The 15,109-nt window shown below is 43.6% G+C and overlaps 1 protein-coding gene across 1 annotated transcript in view; it reads right to left on the bottom strand.

The window, feature by feature from the left end:
• The window catches only part of si:dkey-11f4.7 (piezo-type mechanosensitive ion channel component 2), an 83,631-nt gene that overhangs the window by 795 nt on the left and 67,727 nt on the right, over positions 1–15,109 (bottom strand). The window contains 14 exon segments of the mRNA XM_039735930.1: positions 48–279; positions 365–465; positions 467–634; positions 2,186–2,355; positions 3,051–3,143; positions 3,244–3,432; positions 5,306–5,453; positions 8,197–8,355; positions 8,444–8,658; positions 8,740–8,887; positions 12,829–12,964; positions 13,057–13,186; positions 13,423–13,611; positions 13,694–13,952. Of these exon segments, the coding sequence (XP_039591864.1) occupies positions 48–279; positions 365–465; positions 467–634; positions 2,186–2,355; positions 3,051–3,143; positions 3,244–3,432; positions 5,306–5,453; positions 8,197–8,355; positions 8,444–8,658; positions 8,740–8,887; positions 12,829–12,964; positions 13,057–13,186; positions 13,423–13,611; positions 13,694–13,952 (2,337 nt within the window).

The raw sequence follows: 15,109 nt of genomic DNA, 5'->3' as shown, positions 1-15,109 counted from the left end.
ACCAATGAGCATATACCTGAGGAAGACCTCAGGGAGGGAATACTTACCCATATCCAGCCAGAAAGCCCAGACTGGAAGGGCTGACCTTGTCATTGAAGATGACCAACTCAATTTTTCTGTAACCCATTTCAACATCCTTACTCGACTGGCTGCATTCATGGACTGCCCACCATTCTGGGAGTGCTTCAGAAGATCTGCTTTCATTGGCCTGCTGTAGCTTTATGGCTATGTGCCTGAAGAAGGTGAGGTTTTCAATGTCCTCAGGCCCATTTGAGTGCTCTGAAATAAGGGCACAAACCTGGCTTTGTCAGCAAAGGTCAAGGTGGCATGCAGAAAGAGGAGAGACACATCAATGTCCACTCACCCACAATGAGCCGCTGGGCAAGTTTTGCTTCAGGGCTTGAGGAGGCCCTCAAGTACTTGGGGAGAAGAGACTTAAGCACCCTATAAGAGCAAAGGTAAAGGGGTGAGAGGTCTCACTGCAGCGCTTGGTACTGTTAGAAGATACTCCACTTACACTGGCTCCTTCCTTGTCCCATTCAGCATTTCAATCATTTCACTCCTCAGCTTCTCATCTTCATACTTCACTGTGTGCTTCCCAGAGGATTCAGCATTGGGAACGAGTGAAGCATTCCTGAAAAGCACCAAGAAAGCCATCGAGATGAATAAATCTAGCATTGCACTACACTTCTTTTACAGAGATTTTCTGGCACAATATTTATTTATACAACCCTGCAGAATTCACAGTGAGATGTGGCCAGTCACTGCCCAAGCCTGTGAACGCTAGTCATGTAGTGTGATGTCACCAATGACTCCATTATAGTGCCTTGTGATTCTTTACATCAAGAGTAAGCTTGTTTGCCAGTTGTAGAGATGGGCACTTGGATGCAAGCCTTGACAACTATAAGTCGCACACAGGATGAGCAGGCATCCTGGCAAGGAGTCGGAAGGATCCCTTACTCAGACGGGAGGCCCCAAGTGGACAGAAAGGCATCCCAGCCAAGAGAGGGAAAGAAGTTGCACCCAGACAAGGCTTCCATAGTGGATGGACAGACATCCCAGGCAGAGAAGAAGATGGTTCCTTACCCAGGCGGGAAGCCCCAAACAAATGGACAGGCATCCCGGCCAGACATGTGCATAACACCTTCCCTGGTCAGGATAGAAGATGACAAGGAAGGACTGTCTCGGTGGGGGGTGGAGGTTTATTCCCCCATTCTGTAGATGGCAGAAGCCCTCAACATCACCGTCCATTGATGTCCAACCCTAACCCTAACTAGTAGGGAATGCCAAGGGTTGTCATCTGGCAGCACAGCCCTGCTGAGGTCCATGGGTGCCACAAGAGGGTGTTGCAGGGAGATGTAATCCCTGGTATGTGGGACTTCCATGTGACCCAGAAGTACTTCCAACAGACAACAGCCCTGGTACTTGAAGTACTCCCAGGTCCTCAATAAAAGGGACCACTCTACCTTGTACAGGTGAGTCGTAGCTGGGAGGAAGAATGGCAGCACCCAACTGGAGGAGGGAAATGTGTTGGACAGATGAGAGATGATTGAAGGACATTGTTTATACATGGTATTTTATAATAAAACACCCAATTATTTGAACTCGGGACTGTCTTGGTGTGTTTGTGTTTGGGGCTCGCTGGTACCCCCATTCTATCACACAACCATAAAGCACTCAATCTGAAGTGACTGCATATATAGTACTGCTGACAGTCAGTGAAAAACATGAGTGCCTGCAAGAAAAGAAAGTGAGAGGTTTTGACTGCGTAGACAGAGGGGAGGCTCGTCAAATTTTAATGGCAGCAGATGTCTCAATGTTCAAGAAAAGAAAGAAAGATTGGCTGAGATTTCTGCAGAGCGCAATACACAGAGGAAGCACTTGTTGAGTTTTTAGTTCAACTATGGAAGTTCACGATGATCGGCTTCCAAAATGAGGTAAAATTTAAATACTTCTGCGATGTAGTAGGAAAGTTGGAACCATGACGAAAAGTTGTGAGGGAGTCATGTTGTCAGTCAACCCAGTTTGCTCACTCTCAGAGACAATGAAATCCAGCAAACTGCTGATTTGAAGTCTAACATGATCTCTGTGTTGAGTATGATGGCTGCTTATGATATCATCAACCCATTACAGAGCTTGTGAACAACGTCACTTTGTAAAGTCACAAATCTTGCCTAAATGTTACCTGAGAAGTGTCCAGGACAATGTGATATAGAGGTGTGGAGAAGCAGTGAGCTCCTCAATCATCACCTTACGGCTCGCGGGGCTGATACTCCACAGCAAACTTGCATCACTTTTGATTTTAGCGATGACGATGTCCTCTGGCATGTACTTTACTATGAACTGCATGGCCGCCTATTAAAAGACAACAGGAAGAAACACTAGGAAAAGATATGGGTATAAAACTGTGGAGTGGACAGTATAGATAGAAAGCTGAAGGACAGGTATGGACCTGGGAAGTGTTAGAGAACATCCTCATTATTGGGAGACTGTAGTAGTAAAGAATGAGAGAAATTAGCAAAGCTTGGGCAGAGCAGTGTTCACCAGAACGTTATCCTGGAGGGATTAACAGGAATTCTCTGGAGTGTTATGGGGCAGGGGTGGTAAAATGATATGAATGCCACCAGTGACCATGGGCAGGAGATACACAAGTGGTGATAAAAATCAGGAGCAGGAGCCTTCAGAAATAATTGTGGAGAAAATGTGGCTAGGAAAGGATAAAAAGGACATGGAAGGCAAGTTGTTAGAAGGGATAGGAGAGAGAATGAGAGAACAAAGCAGGGTGGAGTGGACAACCTCAAAATTCCAATTAAGAGAGATGCATGGGGAGGAGAAAGACATAGTGGTTTACCTATAAAATGGGCAGAAAGGAATCACAAGTGATCTGGAATAACTTAGGATGGAAGGGATTAGGGTAGAAGAGGGCAAATGGGAAACCAACCAAAGTCTCTACAGAAGATACTAAGGTAGACTGGATCAGGGATTTGGAGAACTTTAGAACTGTTTAGATAGAAGAGGCGTGAAAATCTCAAAAAGCCTGTACAACTCACTGGGTGAAGTGCATATAGGTTGGTCATTCTGAAGTATGCCGAGTGGGAAAGTGGAACCAAGTTGTGCTGCTGGGCACTCATCGTGAACAATGGCTACAGGGGAACAGAGTGATCAGTTAACTTTCTTCAGAGACATTTTCAAGAGCCCATCAAGGAACCAAGTCAAGTACCAGTAACAATAGAAAAATCCCACCTCATAGCCACTAATGCTAAGCTGAACAGAAACATCCAGTGGCTGATTGGTCACTCCAGCTACAGACTTGACCAGTGACATGAAGAGAAGCGGAAACCAGACAATGCAGATCAAAGTGAATGTGATCAGACCACCCATCCCATACTTCACCACCTTTTTCTTCTTCTGGCCTGATGGCTGGGGATACCTCTGTTAAATTGCAAAATCACAGAAAAGTTGAGGTGTGCAAAAATCTTAAATCTACACAGATCATTTTCCAGGGGTCGATCCGTTATGAAACAAACCTGATTCAATTCAGGGCTGCTCAGGACAGGATGACTGGAACCTACAATCAGATCATCTGCTTGAGGCAGGAACCAAAAACAGATTTTGGCACCAGTCTCTTTTAAGGCGCATTCATTTATAGACGCCCTCACTCTCAGTAGGACAATTAACCTAAAATGTAATGTGGGGAGCAGCCCAGACACAGACAGATAGACATCATTTCAAGTCCAACACACATTTATTTACACAATAAGTAGTGCACAAACCCAGTGCTGCAGCACCAATCACCCCAACAGTCCAGGCCTCTGTCCACAATGCCTTTCCTTCAGACTGCCTCCTTCTCACTCTATCCAGACCTCTTCCTCTTCCACCCGACTCCAGCCCTGAATGAAGGGAGGCGGCCCCTTTTATGTCCCCCCAGATGTGCTCCAGGTGTGCTCTGGCAATCTTCCACCGACACGCCCCAGTGTGGCGGAAGTGCTGAGGTCCTGGGCTCTCCAGGCATTGGAGTGCCCCCTGGCGGTGACCACGGGCCCCTACAGGGTTGAGCTTCAAAGCTCTGAACCCATGGCCCCCAAAGCAACCAGGGCGGTCGACGCCACAAGGTCTATTAGGTGCAAGCCGTCCTCCGGTCCTCCTGGGCATCCCGGCTGGGTACCACCTCCAGCCGCGTGCCACAGTAATTATTTACATTACATTTATTTTACCCAATGAAAAATCTATACTAATATAAGGCAAAGCCCTCACTGACTGACTGACTGACTGACCGACTCACTGACTCACTCACTCATAACTAATTCTCCAACTTCCTGTGTAGGTAGAAGGCTGAAATTTGGCAGGCTCATTGCCTACAGCTTACTTACAAAGGTTAGGTAGATTTCATTTCGAAATTCTACGCGTAACAGTCATAACTGGAACCTATTTTCGTCCATATAAACGACTATAGCCTGCAGTTCAGTCGCCGTGTGAGGCGGAGTTGTGCCTGCCCATATAAGGCCTTCTATCAGCAGCTATCCAATAGACACGTTGCCGCAAAATATTCGCGGGTGAAGGACAGTGCTTACAATTGAGAAGGCAGCAAAAGAATATGAAGCGAGTGACGCATACAGGCATATTCATAAGTGCAGCTACTGTGGAAACAATGCACGGTGTGAACCTTAAGTTTAAATTAAATTCAAAGACAGGCTGCCTCTGGCGTTTGTCATGCCTACGACAAATACGATATTCGCGAGATACAAGTTTAATGAGAGGATGCAGGGTGTAAACGAGACTTTTCATCACTTTGTAATGGAGTTAAAATTGCTGGTGAAGGACTGTGCTTATGCAAACTAAGATGAGATGGTCAGGGATAGAATAGTGTTTGGCATGAACTCAGCAAAAGCGTGAGAGAAACTTTTATGTGCCGGGTCTGAGCTAACATTAAATAAAGCCGTGGACATCGTGAGATCGCACAAGATAGCACAAGCACAGCTGAGAACCTTCGATGCATGCACTCTGAGCGGCTCACGTGAACTGACTTTGTAGGACTGGGAAAGGTAAACCCGTGCATGCAGTGTGTGATGTCTCAGACACACTACTTCTCCGCTGCGAAGCGTAGGGTATTTTGCTAGTCCACAATAAAATTCAGAGAACCTGCAACCTCCACACAGACAGTGTCCAAGCCAAAGGACTCTGTAGGTGAACTATAGTATTGCCCTTTATCAGCATGTCAAAAGTAAAAATCAATCTCAGAACTAAATGAAGAACCACTAAGATGACTGCTAAATCAAAATTACAATGCAAAATTCACTTCACTAACCTTCTCTGACTCTCTCCAGCACTTGAGGATGAAAATGTTGGCATAGATATCCTCAACACAGATCCAACTGGACAGACTGAGGGTAGTGTCTGTCCAAACCCAGTCCATGACTGCCCTTAGCTCCGTGAGAAATGGGACAAGACGAAACCTGCAGGCAAGAAAGTAATCAAAAGTCAGGGGTTGGTTCAGTTGTGGCCAAAAGTGTGCAGAGGACAGTGATGGACAAAGTTCAGCAGTAGACCTAAGAACATGCAATAAACATTGTTGTAGGCAGCTATCAATTAAGACCAAGGTCAAGGTTCAAGACACAGTAGTTTGTGAGATGTTTGCCTAACAGATAAATAACCCTTAACATTTTATATATAGAGATTTGGTACTTTTTAACATTTTTGCACCATGTGTTATGATAACTTCATCAACCAACCGTTTTTGATTTTTGTTATCTTAATGCTATTCATCATAAGTGTTAGGATTGATTATTATACATATAATACATTTTTCTGAGCCATCCATATACATTTTTGACTGGCTGTTTTGAAAAAAAAAATGGAATCTGAAGATGGCACATGTCATAGATGGCCACTGAGAGGACTGGGGGAGGAAGCATGGGCAGCACAGTATCTCCCCCGGGACGTTAGATGGTAGCCCCCATGGGTTGCAGTGGTGTCTCAGACTCCCGCAGGGCTTCATGGGAGATGGAGTTATCTACAGCCCCTTTGGGATCTGGGGGTGCTGCCAGGGGTTGCTGCAGCTGTTCCTGAGTCCGTGTGGGCAGTTCTTCTGCCACACCCAGAAGTGGGGTAACAAGCACCTGAAGCACTTCCGGGTGACTTATAGAAGGGGCCAGCAGACACTACTCAGTGAGCCAGAGTCGGGTGGAAGGTGGACGAAGCTTGCTGAGGAGAAGTGGAGGAGAAAAGAGAGAAGTAGAGGAGTTATTTGTATTGTGTGCTATTGTGCCCATGGGAAATGGGGAAGGCGTTTTCCATGTGGTGAAGAAAAATAAAAACATTTGTGTTTGTGTAAGTGTAGCCTCCTGCGTCTGTCTGTGTCGGGTTAGGTGTTGGGATAACGGCATCTCTTGTCACACACAGAATGATCTGAATTCAAGTGCGGTGTAGACTGTAATTAAATAAACGAAGCTCTAGGACACATGGCCACAATTCTGTTCAAAGATCAGAGTGGTAAGTCAAAAGCCAAACAAAGGGAGACAAGATAAATCATCAGAGGACAGAAACATTGTTTTAACTAATAAATTCAAAAGTCATAATATGAAAAAGTCAACTCAAATAACAGAGCACTGGAACCATGGGGTAAAGGGGTCCATTCATCAGATTGGCCGGCTCTGTAGAATGGCTAGTAGGAGGAGACAGCTTGTTGACCAAGGTCTCCAGGACTCCAACTGTGTCCGACTTGTCTGACCTCTTTTCCAAAATCTGGCTGTGGTTCTACAATTAACAAAAGGCTCTGAAACCCCACATGGCATATTCTAGGGTACACAAAGCACTTGTGGGTAGGACTGGTTGATACCTTACAAATATCTGTCCAAGGACAAAGGGTTGGACCACTGTTCCATGGCCAAGAAGGAAACTGCAAGTTGTTCTTCATTATGTCTCACTTCTCAAGTTTTCCATGCAGTTTCCTGTTTTGACCACCAGCCTTGTTAGAATATTAGAATTAGAACAACTGTGACAAGAACAGGCCATTCAGCCCTACAAGCTTGCCTGCCTCCTTACTCACCAAGATCCTCTAAAATAACATTGAAATTTCAAGGTCCTACTCTCCACCATACTACTTGATCATTTATTCCATGTATCTGTATGCGTAAAGAACAACCTTCCAAAGTTGTAAAGTTCCTACTAGTTCTAAAGTGGTTTTATATGTCTGTTTGTATTTGACTAGTCCCTGACTTAATGGACAAATCAGCGTTAATTTGTGTTTCCCTCAGCCTCAACACTTTTTCTAGCTCTTCTCCATCGCTCATCTGCTCTCTTTACACATCTCTCCTGCAGACCTGCACTATGGAAGGGGTCTTCAGAGTCCTGCACTGAACCACCACATGGCCTGATTTCCTTTACTTTCATCATCTGCCACTTCAGTTGTGCCCATTTTGTTTTTTCTTACTCGTTTTATCATCCTTTCATACTCCTTGTTTCATTTTCTTCTCCCTTCATCTTACTCTTGACATCTGCTTTTCTTGCTTTCTCTTACTTTGCCTCTCCCTTGTCATGGACACTCGGTATTGGTTGGCATTCCAGCTGGGACGGCTCAAGGTTTCTTACCCGTGCAGGATGCCAGTTTAATGGAAGGACAAGGAGAGATTAATTGCATGGACTATCTGCTCTCCAAATACAATAGGTGGGAGTCTTCCTGGGCTGTGGTGCCTGCATGGATACCCGCAGAGCAGACTGGGAATTGCAGTCCCATGACACAGCCCTTGAGACAGTCCTGTTGTAGTCTATGGTGCCACCAGGGGGAGCTGCAGGAACTGATCGTTCCCACTTTAAAGAACTTCCACCTGACTTGGAAGCATTTCCTGGATGCAATGTGTTGGCACCAGAAGTAAACCCACGTCTGGCATAAAAGAAGCTGAGCCTCCTATACGGGGAGTCGGAGTCAGGGGGAGAGTAGTTGAGACTACGTGAGAGGTGTGGAAGGAGAGAAAAAGATCTGCATTAGTGGAAGGAGATATGAAGATTGTGTATTGCTCTCTTATAGAAATGCTTTGGGGTTACTGTAAAATAAAAAATATATCTTTTGTTTAAACCCAGGACTGTTGTGTAGTGTAGTTGTGTTTGGGGGTTTGGGATGCTGCTACGTCCCCTACTGGTCACACCACATTACTTTCCTCCCATGTTCCCTCCTCTCACCATTCCAGATCAGGACCTTACCCTTGGAAGAGAAACAGATTCAGGTAGTTGTAGCTCTTAGTCAGGAAATTGCCCAGGACTCGGTTGGGGTAGCCGCACTTGATCTGATAGGCAGACAGGCCAAAATAGACACACTTCACAAAGTACCAAAGCTGGGCAACGTGGTTGGCATTGAAGCGCCTGCTCAGGATGATCAACAGAAAGTTACCTGATGTGAGGCTTTTGGAAGGTGATAAGGAACAGCATTAAAGTGCAGAGGATGTTGTACCTTTCAGTGACCCCGGGCAGAATGAAGAACATCCAGAAGTGAATGCCAAACACCTGAAGCACTTGGAACACACACTTGCCTAGAAGGGTCTTACGTAAGTAGAGGGCACGATCTACCACCATGGTGCCAAACTGAATTAGCAGCATGATAAGAAAGGCCTCGGGCACCTGGTCCTCTGACAGTGACTCCGTGATATCAGCTGCAGCACTGTGCTTCTGGAGACACAAACCACACACACCATCAGTCATTGCATAGGCAGAGACAGCACAATAAACAAACAAGCTGGCCATACTCACCCCAAATGCCCAGTATCCAAAAATGATCACAATGAAGTTCACCACCTCAACCAGAAACATGATGGCGTAAACATCACACACTGGGCTGTACTCCGGGTGAATGATGTCGTAAAAGAACTGTCGCACAGGCAGGTACAGCTGTAGACATCTGCACTTAGAGAAGACACACCAGACAGCTGGCTGTGCATACTTTCCTCCTCCTCCTTCTCCTCCTCCTCACTTGATGGAACTCCCTTATACTCTCACATCCATCCTTATGGTTATTCATTCACCTCATTTTTGTATATTTCCATGTACATGTGGTGACTTTATTACAATCCCCATCACACTTTCAGTTCCTGTTCCAAAATGATTGCTTCCTGACAATAGTTGCTGCCCTGTGATTACAGAGGACTACTTCCTCATTCTCTCATACTACAGATGTGACAATACTACTACAGCTACTACTTCCAGATATTCCTTCTTATTCTTTTATAACAGACATATTCTTCCTCACAATCCTTCTTTTCGTTTGTGTCCCTTCCATCATTTTTTTCCATAATCACTTGTTATGTTGCTTTCTATTTAACCCTCATATTTTGGCTGTATCTTAATAGTCTTTCATACCATTGGGTACACCAGCCTATAGATTTGTTCTCCATCACACTCTTCCTCCAGCTCTCTTATTTTCTTTTAAAAGTGTTACTTGCTCCTACATATTATTCCTTTAATCCTCAAATCCTATACTTCCCCTGACTTTTCATAGACACCCATCCATCCATCCATTCTCTAACCCGCTGAATCCGAACACAGGGTTAAGGGGGTCTGCTGGAGCCAATCCCAGCCAACACAGGGCACAAGGCAGGAACCAATCCTGGGCAGGGTGCCAAGCCACCGCAGACGTTTCATAGACACTTTTGCAAATTGTTACTTTGTAATATCCCACTGCTCACTGATACTTGTGATTTCTGGGCACACCCTCTCACAGTTGGCTTCTTCCTCCCCTACTCTTCATACCGAGTTGTCTCCCCTTAACATCAACACTTGCACTCATTGACCTCATCGATCTTGGTAATGTTTCCTTAGTCAGTTACATGCAGAATTATTCCTAATATTAACTCTAAACTGAAAACTCCTTAAGCACCTTTTTTATGTTTGCTTACATCCCTTTGCTGTTTGGTTGTGTCTCTATGTTGTACTCCTCATGGCTTTCCTTTAAACACTTCTACAACTTTTAACTTCTACATACTCTACCTTATTTTTACTAGATGCACATTGTCCCACACGTGCGAATGGAAAACAACTAAAGGGCCTACAAAATAGTGAATATACGCCAGACCAGGTGGTGGCGGAGTGTGCTTACTGTCTCTCTCAGTCTCTTTCAGACCCTTCTGGGGAAATCCTACTTGGTTCCGGCGCCGACAATGACATCACTTCCGGCTAAGAAAATGTCGCTTCCTGTTCCAGTGCTGACGATGATGTCACTTCCGGTCAGGAGGAGGTCCCTTCTGGTCACGAAGACATCACTTCCGGTTCCAGTGTCGATGACATAATTTCCTGTTTGATCAGGTAAAACCTCCATCTTGTCTCCATGCAATCAGTTCTGTTCTGGACTCTGTTCTATGCACATCGTGCTACCTTTAATCAAACTTTTGCAGCTGGGAAAAACAATATACGGGTGGCTGCCCCAAATCTTTTTGATGTCTTTGACTCTTTCTTATAACAACATGCATTTAGGTTTTGTGTGTTTCTTCAAACAGCTGGATATTTTCCCAGACCTTGTGAATCTTGATTATGATTTTTATTGTTCCTTACTTCCATTAACAATCTCATTTTATTTTATTCCCTTAAACAACTTGAGGAAAATGTAAAAATATTTAAGAGCTGAGAGAGCAGAACCTGTGTCTGTCAAAAACACTCACACAAATGAGAGGTGAAAGTAGCGTGTGTGCGGTTGAAAATGTTTGAGAGGAAGGGGTGACTTGAAAAAATCTCATGGCTAAGGTCTCAACTCGATGGTCTTGAAAAAATCTTCCAAAAAGTCTCATCTCATTGCAGGATTTTTTTGTTATAATAGAGAGACGTGTTATGTCCAAATCTTATTGAAGAATTTCATCACAAAGGGTTATCAACAGAAAAAATGAGTACACGGGCAATCCTAGCACCGAGAACACGATGAAGTCAAACAAATTAATGCGAAAAATGACGATCGGTTTGCATGGCAAATTGGTTAAATGCGGGTCAATAGACTCTGCTGAAACAGTTGGTGGTGATCATGCGGAAGATGAAAACATCAACTTACAATATCCCAAAGAATAAGCACAACTGTTAACACTGTACGGTCTTCCACTGCCAGAATTACTGTATAAAGAAATATGTATCCAAGAAAGGTAATGTAGTACTTCTTCCGCGGATAACATTACACAGCAAAGGAGATCTTGATATGCCATTCATATTAAAACGTTAACAGTTTCTCGTTAGAATAGCTTTTGCAACAACAATTAACAAATGTCAGAGCCAAACATTCAAAAAAGTCTTTTTATTTAACAGAGTGAAGAAGCGAAACTCAATCACGGGCAGTAATATGTTGCATTGTCACGATGAAAGTCCAAAAACAGAATCAAAATTCAATGCGATATTGACGAAAATGTAATTTAAAAAATTGTTTTTTATGAGGTTTTGCATTAAAAGTGTAAGTTTAAAAAGTATTTGCGTGTTAATTTCAAAGCCAAACAGAACAAAATCATATTACGCAACGAATAACTGTAATGCAGCATGAAACATAATTTACTTTCAAATGATTACGTTTTACTCTTTTTAATATGGCTAATTACTCGCTGTAATGTAAAATAGTTCTATTATGCATATGAAACAATTCCCAGGAAAATAAAAGTCTGTTTAAATTGTACAACCGCATCCCCATACACAAGCGACAGAACCGCAAAGAGGCTAGCGCATAGTGCAGACAGGGGGTTGGCGAGCGAAGCAAGCAGGGTGCAGCGCCCCCTAGTTAAATCTAAAAATGAATTATAATTGGTTATCTTTTTTAACTGCATGTACTGTACATCTCTGAACTTGTCTACATTTTCTCAAGTTTTGACAACTGCTCAGTCATCCATCCATCCATCCATCCATCCATCTTCTAACCCGCTGAATCCGAACACAGGGTCACGGGGGTCTGCTGGAGCCAATCTCAGCCAACACAGGGCACAAGGCAGGAACCAGTCCTGGGCAGGGTGCCAACCCACCGCGGGACACACACACCAATTTCGGAATTATTTTTTACTTCTTTCTCAGTATCTACTACACTATATACAATGAAGACTGACTGATTCATCAATTCTCAGCAAGGTGGCAAATTGGTTACAGGGGCTGTCTTATAACTCCATATGTACCTAAATCAAATCTCTGACAATCTCTGTTTAGAATCAGTATCTTGTCCGTGTGTGGGAAGGGGGATTGAGGTTTCTCCAAATATGATAGTTTTCCTTCTGCATGCCAAAAATTAGCCTGTTAGTTTACTGGAGATTCTAGATTGGCATTGTGTGAGTATGAGTGGGGCCTACAATGAACAGGCATCCCACCATGGGTGTCTTTCTGTTGGAGTGGTTCTATGGATCAGAACATTCAGAGGAATTCATAGCAACCACAATGGAAAAGATTGACTAATCATCTATGTCCTTACAGTCTGTTTAGTTCTGCACATACCAGATTGCTTTCTGACACAACTTTTTACAACTGGCTATTTCATCCGAGGTGTTCCTCCTTACCTTTAATTACCTGCCCTCATAGGTCATGCATGTTTTCTTCCTCATGCCTCTTTATTCCTGTTAGTTACCCATAACATGCTCCTCTGAGGCCTCAGTTACTTTCATTAATCTCTCATCACTCCCAGTTATACCTTCTTACAGGTCATCACACACTCCATCTCCTCCTCACTTTTGGCCTCCCAGCTGGATATTCCTTACTCTTAGTTGCACTTCCATGTCTGCTTCATCCCCATTCTCAGTTAAACTCTTACTCTGCCCGTACACCTTCTTCCCTACTTCCTTACACTCCTTCTCACTTTCTAGAGTCATTCATATAATCTTAAAACTCTTCATTCCTTACAAATCAATGGTCTTGGCTTTGGCTTCCTGGAGTGCAAAGGTACATTTTTCCTTCATTTTCTCCCTCCAGGATTTTGCAGGTTTTCCCACCCGGCGACGCTTCTTTTTGTGCTTTGTTTCTGAACCATCAACAGCTTCTGAACAAATGTAAAAACAAGAGATGGTTGAACAGAGGCTTTAAGTCCATATAGCACGATCTGGTCATAGAGCAAAGACTGCAAATATTTACCTTCACCATTGGACTTAAAGGAGAATCCTGGTGAACTTCTTGAGGCACTTTGCTTTTTTCTTTTCTCTTTCTTAAACCTTTTGAAGAAATCAGGTACTTCAAGCTCTTTATTGTCCCAGAGACCATGGCACTGGAAATGAAAATAAAAACACTATTAGCCAGCACCACACTCATCCCATACGTGCCTTTTTTAGGTTGCTATGGATCGTTGTTACCTAAAGATGATAGAAAGATGTTTAATTGTTTTGAGACTTTAGATGTTCCCATTCTGATGCTTCTTATGTTACTTACGAGATGATATGACAAGATGGGTGTAGGACAGGTGAAGTCTTGTCCTGCTCAAGTCACAGAAGCCCGGGATCTTACCTTCAGGATAGAGCGATGGAAGAAGAGTGCCAGCAACTGCAGGAGATCACAAATGACATAGCTGTCCTTCCTTTCCACACCTACAATATTTGAAAAAGCAAATGGCCTCTCTGCATTGATCCCTCGGTAGTAAGAGCTTGTCCAGGGAAAGAAACCAAATTGGAAGAAATATTTTGCAACTACCGTAGCCTGAGAAAACAAAAATATATCATTGAGATACCCACTCTTATCCTAGCTCAGCAAACTAATAGAAAAAACTGGACACATTCACCTCAGTGTAAATGATGGCAGTCATCCAGAAGCGCTTACTAGGCCGTGGCACTGAAAGCATGGCCCAAAGGAAGATTAGTATTGGCAGTGGTAGAGTGAGGATAGAGGCTGAAACCATGTGATTTAGGATGATAACAAAATAGCAGAGCATCTCTGACTTGGATGCCATAGTGTTGTACAGAGCAAGAAACAGTTTCAGAAGACGTGGGAGGCTTTGAAAGAATCGGTTTGACTGCTCAATCTCATCATCCAGAAAAGCTCTGTAAGAGGCACACATGTAAAACACAACATTTCACTGGATATCTATGAAGAGGCCATAAAGCTACTGAGACATATCAACAAGGGCAGGGTAGAGCTGCAAATAAATATCGATCTGTTCCATCATCAAACAGTAAATAAGCAAGAACTACCAGTCATTGATTTACAGGTGCATCTCAACAAATTTGAATATCATCAAAAAGTTAATTTATTTCAGTAATTCAATTCAATAAATTAAACTCATCTATACTAATGAAAGGCAAAGCCCTCACTCACTCACTCACTCACTCACTCACTCACTCACTGACTCATCACTATTTCTCCAACTTCCTGTGTAGGTAGAAGGCTGAAATTTGGCAGGCTCATTCCTTACAGCTTACTTACAAAAGTTAGGTAGGTTTCATTTCAAAATTCTATGCGTAACAGTCATAACTGGAACCTACTTATGTACATATATACGGCCATAGCCTGCAGCTCGGTCACCGTGTGAGGCGGAGTTGTGTCCCGCATCATCACGCCTCCCACGTAACTGAGTGCCTGCCCATATAAGGCCGTCCGTCAGCAGCTATCCAATAGACACACTGCCGCTAAATATTCGCGGGTGAAGGACTGTGCTTATGCAAACGAAGATGAGATAGTCATGGATGGACTAGTGTTTGGCACAAACTCAGCGAAAGTGCGAGAGAAACTTTTAAGTGTCATGTTTTAGCTAACATTAAATAAAGCCGTGGACATCGCAAGATCGCACGAGATAGCACAAGCACAGCTGAGAACCTTCGATGCATGTACTCCGAGCGGCTCACGTGAACTGACTGTGAACGCAGTACGCAGAGAACAAGCTAGAGATCCAAAGAGTGCTGAACAAAAAACACATTACACAATTGAGAAGACAGCAAAAGAATATGAAGCGAGTGACGCATACACGCATATTTATAAGTGCAGCTACTGCGGAAACAAAAGCACGGTGTAAACCTTAAGTTTAAATTAAGTTCATAGACAGGCTGCCGCTGGCGTTTGTCATGGCTACGACGAATAAAATATTCACGAGATACAAGTTTAATGAGAAGACGCAGGGTATAAAAGAGACTTTGGATCACTTTCTAACAGAGTTAAAATTGCTGTAACGGAGTTAAACTTGCTGGTGTAGGACTGTGCTTAT

The sequence above is a fragment of the Polypterus senegalus genome, chromosome 14, assembly GCF_016835505.1.
Source record: "Polypterus senegalus isolate Bchr_013 chromosome 14, ASM1683550v1, whole genome shotgun sequence".
In the NCBI taxonomy this organism is placed as follows: Eukaryota; Metazoa; Chordata; class Cladistia; order Polypteriformes; family Polypteridae; genus Polypterus; species Polypterus senegalus.
This window is presented reverse-complemented; position numbering and strand designations above follow the sequence as displayed.